A 16637-nucleotide genomic window follows, 5' to 3' on the forward strand; every position below is an offset into this window, starting at 1 on the left:
TTCCCTCGCTCTCCCCCTCTCTGTCCCCCTCTCTCTCTGCCTTTCTCTCTGTCTGTCTGTCTCTCTGTCTGTCTCTTTCTCTGTCACTCCTCTCTGTTTGTCACTCCCTCTCTGTTTGTCACTCCCTCTCTCTCTGTCTCTCCCACTGTCTCGGTCTCTCTCTCTCTTTCTCCCTGTCTGCCTGTCTCTCTCTCTCTCTCTTTCTCTCTCTGTATGTCTATCTCTCTCCCTCCCTGTCTGCCTGTCTCTCTCTCTCTTTCTCTCTCTGTCTGTCTGTCTCATTCCCTCTGTCTGCCTGTCTCTCTTTATCGCTCTTTCTCTCTCTGTCCATCTCACTCTGTCTCTGTCTCTCTCTGTCTCTCTCTCTCCCTCCCTCTCTGTCTTCCCTCTTTGTCTTTCCCTCTTTGTGTGTCTCTTTCTCTCTTGCTCTCACTCACTCTCTCTCTCTGTTTCTGCCTCTATATATCTCTCTCTCCTTCCCTCCCTCTCTCCCACGCAGCATTGGACCTGATCAAGAGCGCCATTGCCAAGGCCGGCTACACAGACAAGGTAGTGGTGGGCATGGATGTCGCTGCCTCCGAGTTCTACAAGGGCGGACGCTATGACCTGGACTTCAAATCCCCTGATGACCCCGACCGTTACATCTCTCCTGACGAGCTGGCTGATCTCTACAGGACGTTTATCCGCGATTACCCAGGTAAGAGTCGACGTCGGTGGACGGAGTGAGTCTCTGTTGGGCCTGTTCTGGAGGTCGGCTGATTACATGGGCATTAACGTTCGGGCAAGACTCTGCAGGCTCCATGTCGGGGCTGGTGGAGCCTGCCTGTTTTCGGTCAATGCAGAGACGAACAAGACAGGCTGCAGGCTTTATATCTGGCCTGTTCCAGAATTAGCCTAATTTTGGTCAATGTTGGGATTCTTGCCAGGCCCCATGTTGGGCCTAAACCTGGAGTTAGCACGATTCAATTCAGTCAATGTGAGGATTAATGTTCAGGGTGGCACATGGTGGCACTGCTGCGTCACAGTGCCAGGGACCCAGGTTTGATTCCGACCTCGGGTGACTGCCTGTGTGGAGCTGCACACAGGGCCTAGTCTGGAGATTTCAGTCAATATGGGGAATAATAGTCAGGGCAGACCCTAACCCTAACGCTTGGGGTCCATGTCAAGCCTAATCTGGAGTTAGCCTGACTAAATTCAGTCACGTGGGGAGTAACTTTCAGGCAGTTAAGCCTCCAACGTCATGTCAGGCTTCATCTGAAATTAGCCTGACTTTGCTCAATGATGGGTTTAACCTTCGGGCATGTCTTGTCAAACCTGTTATGTTCTCGTGCTTGGCTGGTAGGAATCAATGCACTAGGGAACATCTAGTTCGTGACTAGTTGAAAGTTTATTGATTTGGGTTTTAGATTTTGTTTATTGTCATGTGTACTGAGGTTTTTTTCTGCGAGCAGCTCAATAGATCATTGAGTACATGAAAAGAAAAGGAAATAAAAGAAAATACATAATAGGGCAACACAAGGTACACAATGTAACTAGATAACACTGGCATCGGGTGAAGCATACAGGGGTGCAGTGTTAATGAGGTCAGTCCATAAGAGGGTCGTTTAGAAGTCTGGTAACAGCGGGGAAGAAGCTGTTTTTGAGCCTGTTCGTGCGTGATCTCAGACTTTTGTATCTCCTGCCCAATGGAAGAAGTTGGAAGAGTGAGTAAGCCGGGTGGGAAGGGTCTTTGATTATGCTGCCCGCTTTCCCCAGTCAGCGGGAGGTGTAGATGGAGTCAATGGATGGGAGGCAGGTTCGTATGATGGACTGGGCTGTGTTCACGACTCTCTGAAGTTTCTTGTGGTCTTGGACCAAGCAGTTGCCATATCAGGCTGTGATGCAGACAAATAGGATGCTTTCTATGGTGCATCTGTGAAACTTGGTAAGAGTTAATGTGGACATGCTGAATTTCTTAGTTTCCTGAGGAAGTATAGACGCTGTAGTGCTTTCTTGGTGGTAGTGTCGACGTGGGTGGACCGGGACAGATTTTTGGAGATGTGCACCCCTAGCAATTTGAAACTGCTAACCATCTCCACCTCAGCCCCGTTGATGCTGACAGGGGTGTGTACAGTACTTTGCTTCCTGAAGTCAATGACCAGCTCTTTAGTTTTGCTGGCATTGAGGGAGAGATTGTTGTCACTGCACCACTCCACTAGGTTCTCAATCTCCCTCCTGTATTCTGACTCGTCGTTATTCGAGATCTGGCCCTCTATGGTCGTATCGTCAGCAAACTTGTAGATGGAGTTGGAACTAAATTTTTCCACGCAGTTGTGTGTGTCCAGGGGATATAGTAGGGAGCAAAGTACGCAGCCTTGTGGGGCGCCAGTATTGAGGACTATTGTGGAGGAGGTGTTGTTGTTCATTCTTACTGATTGTGGTCTGTAGGTTAGAAAGTAAAAGATCCAGTTACAGAGTGAGGAGCCAAGTCCTAGGTTTTGGAGCTTTGATACGAGCTTGGCTGGGATTATGGTGTTGAAGGCGGAGCTGTAGTCAATAAATAGGAGTCTGATGTAGGAATCCTTGTTGTCGAGATGCTCTAGGGATGAGTGTAGGGCCAAGGAGATGGCGTTTGCTGTGGACCGGTTGTGGCGGTATGTGAACTGCAGTGGATCAAGGCGTTCTGGGAGTATGGAGGTGATGCGCTTTATGACCAACCTCTCAAAGTGCTTCATTACAACTGAAGTCAGGGCCACCAGGCGGTAGTCATTGAGGCACGTTGCCTGGTTCTTGAAACAGGTGGGGATCTCGGAGCGGAGTAGGGACAGGTTAAAGATGTCCGCGAACACATCTGCCAGCTGGTCCACGCAGGCTCTTAGTGCACGGCCAGGGATCCCGTCCGGGCCCATTGCCTTCCGAGGGTTCACTTTCAGGAAGGCCGATCTGACTTCGGAAGCTGTGATGGTGGGTATGGGTGAGTTATGGGCTGCTGGGCCGCTCAACAGCGGTTTGATGGTTTCCTGCTTGAACCGAGCATAGAATGCATTGAGTTCATCAGGGAGGGGTGCGCTGCTGCCAGAGATACTGCTCAGCTTCGCTCTGTAGCCCGTTATGTTGTTTAGGCCTTGCCACAACCGCCGAGAGTCTGTAACACTAGTCTGTGACTCTAGCTTGGTCTGATATTCTCTCTTGGCATCTCGGATGGCTTTGCGGAGGTCGTACATGGATTTCTCGTATAGGTCAGGGTCACCTGACTTGAACGCCTCAGATCTGTCCTTCAGTAGGGAATCAATCTCGCGATTGAGCCATGTTTCCGGTTGGGGAATATACGTACTGCTTTCTTTGGCACGCAGTCATCCACACATTTGCCGATGAAGTCTGTGACGGTTGAGGCATACCCATTTAAGTTGGTCGCTGAGTTCTTAAATATGGACCAATCCACTGTCGCCAAGCAGTCACGTAAGAGCTCTTCTGTTTCCTCGGACCAGCACTGCACAACCGTCTTAGCTGGATTCTCCCGCTAGAGTTTCTGCTTGTATGCTGGGAGAAGGATGATCTGATTTCCCAAATTGTGGTCGGCGGATGGAACGGTAGGCACCCTTGATTTTTGAGTAGCAGTGGTCAAGAGTGCTGTCGCCCCTGGTGAGACAGGAGCTGGTGGAATTTTGGCAGTACACTCTTGAGGTTGGCCTTGTTGAAACCCCCGGCCACGATGAACAAGGCCTCGGGTATTGTTGAACAATAACGTGGCTCAGATAACAATAGAAAATTATCAAAATCTACTAACTATTAAATTACTATTATCAAATTATCCCACTGCGACTATCCACTACGACGACTATCTCCAGACTCCCCAAGGTTGCAGAGTCACGTGGTTGTTTTATACTGCCATCTGCTGGTTGGAGGTCGTATCTGTTAATATTTACATAACTGTTTATGCTTATCATCACATCCTCTTTAATTTGGAAATGAATAATATTTACATACATTATTTAAAATAATACTACATATGATATGCATCATGCTCTACTTAATTAAGGATTAAATGCCCATCACAAATTCAATCTGTCTGGCTTTCTACTGTGTATTGTCGACCTTCTAAGTGCTGGTTTAATCTGTGCATTCGACTGCCATTCAGATGTTTCTGAAACTTGTTCTTGCTGCGTCTCTGTGCTTTGCACTGTTAGACTTTGTACTGTTCCTGTGTGCTGAGGTTGCGCTTGTTCAGGTTACCTGAGATTGTTCTCTTCGTCATCCAGTGGATCAGAAACAACGGGTTGCTGAACCTTCAGCAAGGCCCACCTGCTTCTTTGTAGGACATGTCCTTGATGCGTAACGGTGATGTATGATTGTGGACCTGATGGTTGTATTACCTTTGCACACTCAGGATCTTCTATCTTGACTGTGTCATCTTTTACAAAAGAACATAGAACAGGACAGCACAGAACAGGCCCTTCAGCCCTCGATGTTGTGCCGAGCATTGTCCGAAACCAAGATCAAGCTATCCCACTCCCTGTCATTCTGGAGTGCTCCATGTGCCTATCCAATAACCGCTTGAAAGTTCCTAAAGTGTCCGACTGCGCTATCACAGCAGGCAGTCCATTCCACACCCTAACTACAAGGTTGCAGACATTTTGTAGATCTGCCACAATATTTCTTCTGCCTCCTTTTTTGAAATTCAAATTTTTTCATGAGTTTCCGATTAATTAGCTCCTGTGAACTATACGGTAAGGTGGTTCTGAGTTGCCGATTCATTAACAATTGTAAAGGTGACAGCCCATTAATCAATGGTACTGCTCAATAGCTAATTAATGCGAGATATGGATCTTCCCGGCTGTCCATAGCTTTTTGAGTAACTGTTTCACAATGTAAACACCTTTTCCAGCCTTCCCATTGGATTGTGGATAAAGAGGACTAGATGTGATGTGTCGAAAATCATGGCCGGGATTCTCTGAAATCCCGGCCAAATGTTGACGCTGGCAGCACGGTAGCATAGTGGTTAGCACAAATGCTTCACAGCTCCAGGGTCCCAGGTTCGAATCCCGGCTGGGTCACTGTCTGTGCAGAGTCTGCACGTTCTCCCCGTGTGTGCGTGGGTTTCCTCCGGGTGCTCCGGTTTCCTCCCACAGTCCAAAGATGTGCAGGTTAGGTGAATTGGCCATGCTAAATTGCCCTCGGGGTCCAAATTGCCCTTTGTGTTAGGTGGGGTTACTGGGTTATGGGGATAGGGTGGAGGTATTGGCTTGGGTAGGGTGCTCTTTCCAAGAGCCGGTGCAGACTCGATGGGCCGAATGGCCGCGCGGGTAGACACATGCGCGTCACGGGTCCGCGCATGTGCGTAGGTTGTCGTCTCGGTGCCGGCCCCCGGGCAGAATGGCGGAGTCCTACAGGGGCCCGGCGCGAATGAGCATAGGTTCCCCCCCCCCGGAATTAGCCCGCCCGCCAATCGGTAGACCCCGATCGCGGGCCTGGCCACCATGGAGTCCACCCCCCCACCCGAGTCAGATCTGCCCCCCCCACCCCACCAGGGTGGACCCCGCAGCCAGAACTCCGAGGTCCCGCCAGGTAGGACCATATGTAACGCATGCCAGCGGGACTCGGCCGAACCCTACAGCATCCGGCCCGTCGAGGCGCGGAGAATTGCTGGGGGGGGGGCAATTTAATCGGCCCCCGACCGGCTCGGCGGCGACTCCGCGGGCGCCATTGCTGCCAATTCCCCGGTCGCCGGACGATCGGCAGCCAAGTGTCGGAGCGGCTTGGCGCGATCCCTGCGCCCTCCGGTAATTCTCCGACCCGGTGCGGGATCGGAGACTCCTGGCCACTATCTTTGTCGATACATGACTGCTAAAACACGGGCCACTGTCTCTCATGACAATTTGAGGTATTCCATGATGAGCAATAATGTCCTTAGTATGTTTGATAACACACCTGGCTGGCGAACTGGCTAGTTGTACCACATCTGGAAAGCTAGAGGAACGGTTGATTACAACAGGTATTCTTTTCCTGCTGTATAGAAAGATCTATTCCCACTTTCTGCCACAAAATGGTTATTATTTTGCCCAGCTGCATTGGTTCTTTTTTGTTGTTTGTACTGAAATTTCTGACAAGTTGCAGAGTTTTCCATCATCCACTGAATATCTAGATTTATACCTGGCCAGTATACCGTGTCTCTATCTCTTCGTTTGCGTTTTTCAATGCCTAAGTGTCCCTCATGAACCTTCTGTAGAATCAGAGATCTTTAGAGAATGGGGTATGACAATCCTGTTCTGCCGATGGAAGAATCCATTGGCTGCACTGAGTTCCGCTCCTACATTCTGACATTTGGAGCAGGATCCTTTTGGCCAACCCTCACTGAGATGTTTTATGATCCTTTGTAGCACTTCATCCTTTTCGGTTTCTTCTTTAATCAACTTTTATTTCTCATCGGACACTGACAGTGTCTCTGTCACAAGATTTACGTGTACTTGGATATCCTCATTCATGCATCGTTCTTCTACCATATCTGTGAGAATGCATCAGCGACTACGACATATTTTCCTGCAGTGTATATAAGATTGAATTGTTATGGGCCAGGGTTTAGAGAACTCCAAAGTATATCATGGAGATCACCTGACCTACAACTTTTACGAGATTGGGGTATGGGGAGCACACGGCCCACTCTGCATGTGTGTGCAGCAGAAATCTAACAGTATTTTTTAAAGCAAACCAATGTTTATTCTATGAACTCAGTTAACCTTTTATATAACATAAGTGAACATCTTAGCAACCATCAATTCGAATACATCCCCCAAAGAATACTACACTCTAATTAATCCTTAAACTTTCCTTTTAACATCCATAAGACAAGAAACTCTTTTTACAGAAGCACATAATCAGGTTTAAATTCTCTACTGAGAGCAGTTATCACTCTGAATTCACCAAATGAGCTAGAGATAGTCTTTAGATGGCAGAGAGATCAAAATTACACCCACACTCTGACATCACTGCAGCTACTTGAGCAGACAAACATTTCTTAAAATGACATTCCGATGACACCTCCCCCCAAGAAAAAAAATAAACCATCAACTTCAAGATGGTTTCATTTTTCACCTTTTCACTATCCTTTAAGAAAAATAGACAATGGATATGTGTTTTTTTTAACAAAACAAAACATGCAAATATTTAATAATAACATAGTCCATTTTTGTTCTTCTTCCTCCAACTGGAATCGTTCTCTATTGACAGTCTCTTTGAACAAGAAGGTCTTTGCACGATCTATCCATTTCTCTACGCCTCGGCATGTCTCTTTAAAGTCAGATACTACAGTTCAATCTGATCAGAGTCCCTTGTAATTCTCCAACACAGGAGCATTGGTTAGCACAGCTTTCAGGCTGTCAAATGCCTGTTGAAACTCCGCTATCCACTGAAATGTTCAACGTTTCTTCAGCAAGTCCGTCAGTGGAGCAACCACGCTACAAAAACTTTGCACAAATGTTTGATCAAATCCACTCATGCCACCTTCCTGGCATCCCCACCTCCCCGGCGCCCCCGATCCCCACCTCCCTGACACCCCCAGTCCCCACCTCCCCGGCGCCACCGATCCCCACCTCCCCGGCGCCCCCGATCCCCACCTCCCCGACACCCCCAGTCCCCACCTCCCCGGCGCCACCGATCCCCACCTCTCCGACACCCCCGGCCCCCACCTCCCCGGCGCCACCGATCCCCACCTCCCCGGCACCTCCGATCCCCACCTCCCCGGCACCCCCGGTCCCCTCCCCGGCACCCCCAGTCCCCACCTCCCCGGCGCCACCGATCCCCACCTCCCTGGCACCTCCGATCCCCACCTCCCCGGCGCTCCCGGTCTCCTCGCCCCACCCGGCACCCCCGATCCTCACCCCCCCGGCACCCCCGGTCCCCACCTCCCCGGCACCCCCAGTCCCACCTCCCCGGCACCCCCAGTCCCCACCTCCCCGGCACCCCCGGTCCCCTCCCCGGCGTCACCGATCCCCACCTCCCCGGCACCCCCAGTCCCCACCTCCCCGGCACCCCCAGTCCCCACCTCCCCGGCACCCCCGGTCCCCACCTCCCCGGCGCCACCGATCCCCACCTCCCCGGCGCCCCCAGTCCCCACCTCCCCGGCGCCACCGATACCCATCTCCCCGACACCTCCGGTTCCTGACACCCCCAGTCCCCACCTCCCTGGCACCCCCGGCCCCCACCTTCCTGGCATCCCCACCTCCCCGGCGCCCCCGATCCCCACCTCCCTGACACCCCCAGTCCCCACCTCCCCGGCGCCACCGATCCCCACCTCCCCGGCGCCCCCGATCCCCACCTCCCCGGCAACCCCGGTCCCCGGCAACCCCGGTCCCCATCTCCAAGGCAACCCCGGTCCCCACCTCCCCGACAACCCCGGTCCCCTCCTCCCCGGCACCGTGGTCTCCACCTCCCCAGCACCTCCGGTCCCCACCTCCCCGGCACCTCCGGTTCCCACCTCCAAGGCACACCCTGACCCCACCTCCCCGGCACCTCCAGTCCCCACCTCCCCAACACCCCCGGTCCCCACCTCCCCGACACCCCCGGTTCCAACCTCCCCAGCACCTCCGGTCCCCACCTCCCCGGCACCTCCGGTTCCCACCTCCAAGGCACACCCTGTCCCCACCTCCCCGGCACCTCCGGTTCCCACCTCCAAGGCACACCCCGTCCCCACCTCCCCGGCACCCCCGGTCCCCACCTCCCCAACACCCCCGGTCCCCACCTCCCCGACACCCCCGGTTCCAACCTCCCCGGCACCTCCGGCCCCCTCCTCGGCACCTCCGGCCCCCTCCCCGGCAACCCCGATCCCCACCTCCCCGGCATCTCCGGCCCCCTCCCCGACACCACCGGTTCCCACCTCCCCAGCACCCCCGGTTCCCACTTCCCCGACACCCCCGGCCCCCACCTCCGCGACACCCCCGGTCACCACCTCCCCGGCACCTCCGGCCCCCTCCCCGGTACCCCCGGTCCCCACCTCCCCGACGCCCCCGGCACCTCCGGCCCACTCCCCGGTACCCCCGGTCCCCACCTCCCCGGTACCCCCAGTCCCCACCTCCGCGACACCCCCAGTCCCCACCTCCGCGACACCCCCGGTCCCTGGCACCTCCGGCCCCCTCCCCGACACCTCCGGTTCCCACCTCCCTGGCACCCCCGGATCCCCACCTCCCCGGCACCCCCGATCCCCACCTCTCCGACACCCCCGGCCCCCACCTCCCCGGCGCCACCGATCCCCACCTCCCCGGCACCTCCGATCCCCACCTCCCCGGCACCTCCGATCCCCACCTCCCCGGGAACCCCCGGCCCCCACCTTCCTGGCATCCCCACCTCACCGGCACCCCCGATCCCCACTCCCCGGCACCCCCAGTCTCCACCTCCCCGGCGCCCCCAGTCCCCACCTCCCCGGCGCCACCGATACCCATCTCCCCGACACCTCCGGTTCCTGACACCCCCAGTCCCCACCTCCCTGACACCCCCAGTCCCCACCTCCCCGGCGCCACCGATCCCCACCTCCCCGGCGCCCCGATCCCCACCTCCCCGACACCCCCAGTCCCCACCTCCCCGGCGCCACCGATCCCCACCTCCCCGGCGCCCCCGATCCCCACCTCTCCGACACCCCCGGCCCCCACCTCCCCGGCGCCACCGATCCCCACCTCCCCGGCACCTCCGATCCCCACCTCCCCGGCGCTCCCGGTCTCCTCGCCCCACCCGGCACCCCCGATCCTCACCCCCCCCGGCACCCCCGGTCCCCACCTCCCCGGCACCCCCAGTCCCCACCTCCCCGGCACCCCCAGTCCCCACCTCCCCGGCACCCCCGGTCCCCTCCCCGGCACCACCGGCCACCTCCCCGGCACCCCCAGTCCCCACCTCCCCGGCGCCACCGATCCCCACCTCCCCGGCGCCCCCAGTCCCCACCTCCCCGGCGCCACCGATCCCCACCTCCCCGGCACCTCCGATCCCCACCTCCCCGGCACCCCCGGCCCCCACCTTCCTGGCATCCCCACCTCACCGGCACCCCCGATCCCCACTCCCCGGCACCCCCAGTCTCCACCTCCCCGGCGCCCCCAGTCCCCACCTCCCCGGCGCCACCGATACCCATCTCCCCGACACCTCCGGTTCCTGACACCCCCAGTCCCCACCTCCCTGGCACCCCCGGCCCCCACCTTCCTGGCATCCCCACCTCCCCGGCGCCCCCGATCCCCACCTCCCTGACACCCCCAGTCCCCACCTCCCCGGCGCCACCGATCCCCACCTCCCCGGCGACCCCGATCCCCACCTCCCCGACACCCCCAGTCCCCACCTCCCCGGCGCCACCGATCCCCACCTCCCCGGCACCCCCGGCCCCCACCTCCCCGGCGCCACCGATCCCCACCTCCCCGGCACCTCCGATCCCCACCTCCCCGGCACCCCCGGTCCCCTCCCCGGCACCCCCAGTCCCCACCTCCCCGGCGCCACCGATCCCCACCTCCCCGGCACCTCCGATCCCCACCTCCCCGGCGCTCCCGGTCTCCTCGCCCCACCCGGCACCCCCGATCCTCACCCCCCCGGCACCCCCGGTCCCCACCTCCCCGGCACCCCCAGTCCCCACCTCCCCGGCACCCCCAGTCCCCACCTCCCCGGCACCCCCGGTCCCCTCCCCGGCACCCCCGGTCCCCTCCCCGGCACCCCCAGTCCCCACCTCCCCGGCGCCACCGATCCCCACCTCCCCGGCGCCCCCAGTCCCCACCTCCCCGGCGCCACCGATACCCATCTCCCCGACACCTCCGGTTCCTGACACCCCAGTCCCCACCTCCCCGGCACCCCCGGCCCCCACCTTCCTGGCATCCCCACCTCCCCGGCGCCCCCGATCCCCACCTCCCTGACACCCCCAGTCCCCACCTCCCCGGCGCCACCGATCCCCACCTCCCCGGCGCCCCCGATCCCCACCTCCCCGGCACCACCGATCCACACCTCCCCGGCGCCCCCGATCCCCACCTCTCCGACACCCCCGGCCCCCCCACCTCCCCGGCGCCACCGATCCCCACCTCCCCGGCACCTCCGATCCCCACCTCCCCGGCACCCCCAGTCCCCACCTCCCCGGCACCACCGATCCCCACCTCCCCGGCACCTCCGATCCCCACCTCCCCGGCGCTCCCGGTCTCCTCGCCCCACCCGGCACCCCCGATCCTCACCCCCCCGGCACCCCCGGTCCCCACCTCCCCGGCACCCCCAGTCCCCACCTCCCCGGCACCCCCAGTCCCCACCTCCCCGGCGCCACCGATCCCCACCTCCCCGGCACCTCCGATCCCCACCTCCCCGGCACCTCCGATCCCCACCTCCCCGGCACCCCCGGCCCCCACCTTCCTGGCATCCCCACCTCACCGGCACCCCCGATCCCCACTCCCCGGCGCCCCCAGTCCCCACCTCCCCGGCGCCACCGATACCCATCTCCCCGGCGACCCCGATCCCACCTCCCCGACACCCCCAGTCCCCACCTCCCCGGCGCCACCGATCCCCACCTCCCCGGCGCCACCGATCCCCACCTCCCCGGCACCTCCGATCCCCACCTCCCCGGCACCCCCGGTCCCCTCCCCGGCACCCCCAGTCCCCACCTCCCCGGCACCTCCGATCCCCACCTCCCCGGCGCTCCCGGTCTCCTCGCCCCACCCGGCACCCCCGATCCTCACCCCCCCGGCACCCCCGGTCCCCACCTCCCCGGCACCCCCAGTCCCCACCTCCCCGGCACCCCCAGTCCCCACCTCCCCGGCACCCCCGGCCCCCTCCCCGGCACCCCCGGTCCCCTCCCCGGCACCCCCAGTCCCCACCTCCCCGGCGCCACCGATCCCCACCTCCCCGGCGCCCCCAGTCCCCACCTCCCCGGCGCCACCGATACCCATCTCCCCGACACCTCCGGTTCCTGACACCCCCAGTCCCCACCTCCCTGGCACCCCCGGCCCCCACCTTCCTGGCATCCCCACCTCCCCGGCGCCCCCGATCCCCACCTCCCTGACACCCCCAGTCCCCACCTCCCCGGCGCCACCGATCCCCACCTCCCCGACACCCCCAGTCCCCACCTCCCCGGCACCACCGATCCACACCTCCCCGGCGCCCCCGATCCCCACCTCTCCGACACCCCCGGCCCCCACCTCCCCGGCGCCACCGATCCCCACCTCCCCGGCACCTCCGATCCCCACCTCCCCGGCACCCCCAGTCCCCACCTCCCCGGCACCACCGATCCCCACCTCCCCGGCACCTCCGATCCCCACCTCCCCGGCGCTCCCGTCTCCTCGCCCCACCCGGCGCCCCCGATCCTCGCCCCCCCCGGCACCCCCGGTCCCCACCTCCCCGGCACCCCCAGTCCCCACCTCCCCGGCACCCCCAGTCCCCACCTCCCCGGCGCCACCGATCCCCACCTCCCCGGCGTCACCGATCCCCACCTCCCCGGCACCTCCGATCCCCACCTCCCCGGCACCTCCGATCCCCACCTCCCCGGCACCTCCGATCCCCACCTCCCCGGCACCTCCGATCCCCACCTCCCCGGCACCTCCGATCCCCACCTCCCCGGCACCCCCAGTCCCCACCTCCCCGGCACCCCCGGTCCCCTCCCCGGCACCCCCAGTCCCCACCTCCCCGGCACCCCCAGTCCCCACCTCCCCGGCGCCCCCAGTCCCCACCTCCCCGGCGTCACCGATCCCCACCTCCCCGGCGCCCCCGGTCCCTTCCCCGGCATCCCTGTCCCCTCCCCGGCACCCCCAGTCTCTATCTACCTGGCATCCCCCCACCCCATCAACCCCGGTCCCCTCCCCGGCACCACCGGCCCTGGGGACACCCGCAAACCCCCACACACCCCCCCCCCCCCCCCCCCCCCCCCCCCCCCCCAGCCAGCACGGCTTGTTGACGCCATTAAAAACCGACTTTGATTTTGGCGGGACTTCGGCCCACCCGGGCCGGAGATTTGCAGCCGGCCCAGGTACCAGCACGTCACGCCGATTCTGGTGATTCTGCAATTCTCACCGGCGGGCTTTTTCCTGGGTCGGAGAATCGTGGTGGCAGCGTCGGAGCGACAGGGCGGGATTTGCGCCACCCGCCCGGATATTCTCAGAATTGGATAATGTTTCCGCTTTATATTTAAATTCAGATCTTTGGGATCCATGCAGATTCTCAAGTCATTATTTTGTTTCTTTTTTTTTAAAATTTAGAGTACCCAATTCATTTTTTCCAATTAAGGGGCGATTTAGCGTGGCCAATCCACCGAGCCTGCACATCTTTGGGCTGTGGGGGGAGAATGTGCAAACTCCACACGGACAGTGACCCAGAACCGGGATCGAACCTGGAACTTCAGCGCCGTGAGACAGCAGTGCTAACCACTGCGCCGCCGTGCTGCCCATTGTTTCGTTTCCTTACGCATTCCATGGAGTTCACCCAGTCCGTTGGTTCTCCAATTTTATTTATTACTCCCAGACCTGTCATCCTCTCCAGCGAAAGAGAAAATCCGCTGAAGTTAATTTCATAGAATTTACAGTGCAGAAGGAGGTCATTCGGCCCATCGAGAACCCTACCCAAGGTCAACACCTCCACCCTATCACCATAACCCAGCAACCCCACCCAACACTAAGGGCAATTTTGGACACTAAGGGCAATTTATCATGGCCAATCCACCTAATTTGCAAATCTTTGAACTGTGGGAGGAAACCGGAGCACCCGGAGGAAACCCACACACACACGGGGAGAATGTGCAGACTCCGCACAGAGTGGAGTGAGACGGAGTGAGACTCGTACAGAGTGGAGGATTGAAAATTGGTAATTTGGTGCAGTGAGGTAATTCGGTGCAGAGTGTGAGGAGGTGCTCTTTAACCCTGGTAAGTGACTGGTAAGTAGTCTCTCTTTTTCTTTTCATTGTCTAATTTACTTATTTTTATTTTGAAATTGTAGTTGTTTAAGTTTACCAAGGGTTTAAGACATGGCAGGAGATCCCAGACCCGTGTCATGCTCCTCGTGTGCGATGTGGGAGCTCAGGGACACGTCCACTGTCCCTGGCTCCTTCACGTGCAAGAAGTGTGTTCAGTTGCAGCTCTTGTTAGACCGCTTGACGGCTCTGGAGCTGCGGATGGACTCACTTTGGAGCATCCGCGATGCTGAGGAGGTCGTGGATAGCACGTTTAGCGAGTTGGTCACACCGCAGGTGAAGGTTACTGAGGGAGATAGAAAATGGGTGACCAAAAGAAAGAGCAAGAGTAGGAAGGCAGTGCAGGTGTCCCCTGCGGTCATCTCCCTGCAAAACAGATATACCGTTTTGGATACTGTTGAGGGAGATGGCTCACCAGGGGAAGGCAGCAGCAGCCAGGTTCATGGCACCGTGGCTGGCTCTGCTGCACAGCAGGGCAGGAATAAAAATGGCAGGGCTATAGTGATAGGGGACTCGATCGTAAGGGGAATAGACAGGCGGTTCTGTGGACGCAATCGAGACTCCAGGATGGTATGTTGCCTCCCTGGTGCAAGGGTCAAGGATGTCTCGGAGCGGCTGCAGGACATTCTAGGGGGGGAGGGTGAACAGCCAGCTGTCGTGGTGCACATAGGCACCAACGATATAGGTAAAAAACGGGATGAGGTCCTACAAGCGGAATTCAGGGAGTTAGGAGTTAAACTAAAAAGTAGGACCTCAAAGGTAATAATCTCAGGATTGCTACCAGTGCCACGAGCTAGTCAGAGTAGGAATGTCAGGATAGATAGGATGAATGCGTGGCTCGAGAGATGGTGCAAGAGGGAGGGATTCAAATTCCTGGGGCATTGGGACCGGTTCTGGGGGAGGTGGGACCAGTACAAACCGGACGGTCTGCACTTGGGCAGGACTGGAACCGATGTCCTAGGGGGGGGTGTTTTCTAGAGCTGTTGGGGAGGGTTTAAACTAATGTGGCAGGGGGATGGGAACCAATGCTGGAAGTTGGAAGGTAGTAAAACAGGGACAGAAACAAAAGGAAGTAAGGGGAAAAGTGCAAGGCAGAGAAGACATAGTCAGAAATCCATAAGGGCGACAGTACAAGGTACAGTGACTGAGGGGAGCACAGTGAATAGGCCCAGTAATAACAAAAGGAATAAAACTGGAGATGTTAAGATTCAAAACAGAGGTAAAAAAACCAACATAAGTGTACTTTATCTGAATGCTCGTAGTATTCGGAATAAAGTAAATGAGTTGGTGGCACAAATCATCGTGAAGGACTATGATTTAGTGGCCATTACTGAAACATGGTTAAAGGATGGTCACGACTGGGAGTTAAATATCCGAGGGTATCAAACTATTCGGAAGGACAGAGTGGATGGTAAGGGAGGTGGTGTTGCTCTGTTATTTAAGGATGACATCCGGGCAATAGTAAGGGATGACATCGGTGCTATGGAGGATAAGGTTGAATCCATTTGGGTGGAAATCAGGAATAGTAAGGCGAAAAAGTCACTGATAGGAGTAGTCTATCGGCCACCAAATAGTAACGAGATGGTGGGGCAGGCAATAAACAAAGAAATAACTGATGCATGTAGAAATGGTACAGCAGTTATCATGGGGGATTTTAATCTACATGTCGATTGGTTTAACCAGGTCGGTCAAGGCAACCGTGAGGAGGAGTTTATAGAATGTATCCGCGATAGTTTCCTAGAACAGTATGTAATGGAACCTACGAGGGAACAAGCGGTCCTAGATCTTGTCCTGTGTAATGAGACAGGATTGATTCATGATCTCATAGTTAGGGATCCTCTCGGAAGGAGCGATCACAATATGGTGGAATTTAAAATACAGATGGAGGGTGAGAAAGTAAAATCAAATACTAGTGTTTTGTGTTTAAACAAAGGAGATTACAAGGGGATGAGAGAAGAACTAGCTAAGGTAGACTGGGAGCTAAGACTTTATGGTGGAACAGTTGAGGAACAGTGGAGAACCTTCCAAGTGATTTTTCACAGTGCTCAGCAAAGGTTTATACTAACAAAAAGGAAGGACGGAAGAAAGAGGGAAAATCGACCGTGGATATCTAAGGAAATAAGGGAGAGTATCAAATTGAAGGAAAAAGCATATAAAGTGGCAAAGATTGCTGGGAGATTAGAGGACTGGGAAATCTTTAGGGGGCAACAGAAAGCTACTAAAAAAGCTATAAAGAAGAGTAAGATAGAGTATGAGAGTAAACTTGCTCAGAATATAAAAACAGACAGTAAAAGTTTTTACAAATATATAAGACAAAAAAGAGTGGCTAAGGTAAATATTGGTCCTTTAGAGGATGAGAAGGGAGTTTTAATAATGGGAAATGAGGAAATGGCTGAGGAACTGAACAGGTTTTTTGGGTCGGTCTTCACAGTGGAAGACACAAATAACATGCCAGTGACTGATAGAAATGAGGCTATGACAGGTGAGGACCTTGAGACGATTGTTATCACTAAGGAGGGAGTGATGGGCAAGCTAATGGGGCTAAAGGTAGACAAGTCTCCTGGCCCTGATGGAATGCATCCCAGAGTGCTAAAAGAGATGGCTAGGGAAATTGCAGATGCACTAGTGATAATTTACCGAAATTCACTAGACTCTGGGGTGGTCCCGGTGGATTGGAAATTAGCAAACGTGACGCCACTGTTTAAAAAAGGAGGTAGGCAGAAAGCAGGAAATTATAGGCCAGTGAGTTTAACTTCGGTAATAG

At 57.3% G+C, this 16637-nt stretch overlaps 1 protein-coding gene across 1 annotated transcript in view; it reads left to right on the top strand.

Annotated features, from left to right (window-relative positions):
- Positions 1–16637, top strand: part of LOC119979701 (gamma-enolase) — a 47854-nt gene that overhangs the window by 21298 nt on the left and 9919 nt on the right. The window contains exon 6 of the mRNA XM_038822252.1: positions 500–697. Within this exon, the coding sequence (XP_038678180.1) occupies positions 500–697 (198 nt within the window). The remainder of the gene's footprint in view (positions 1–499; positions 698–16637) is intronic.

The sequence above is a fragment of the Scyliorhinus canicula genome, chromosome 16, assembly GCF_902713615.1.
Source record: "Scyliorhinus canicula chromosome 16, sScyCan1.1, whole genome shotgun sequence".
Lineage (NCBI taxonomy): Eukaryota > Metazoa > Chordata > Chondrichthyes > Carcharhiniformes > Scyliorhinidae > Scyliorhinus > Scyliorhinus canicula.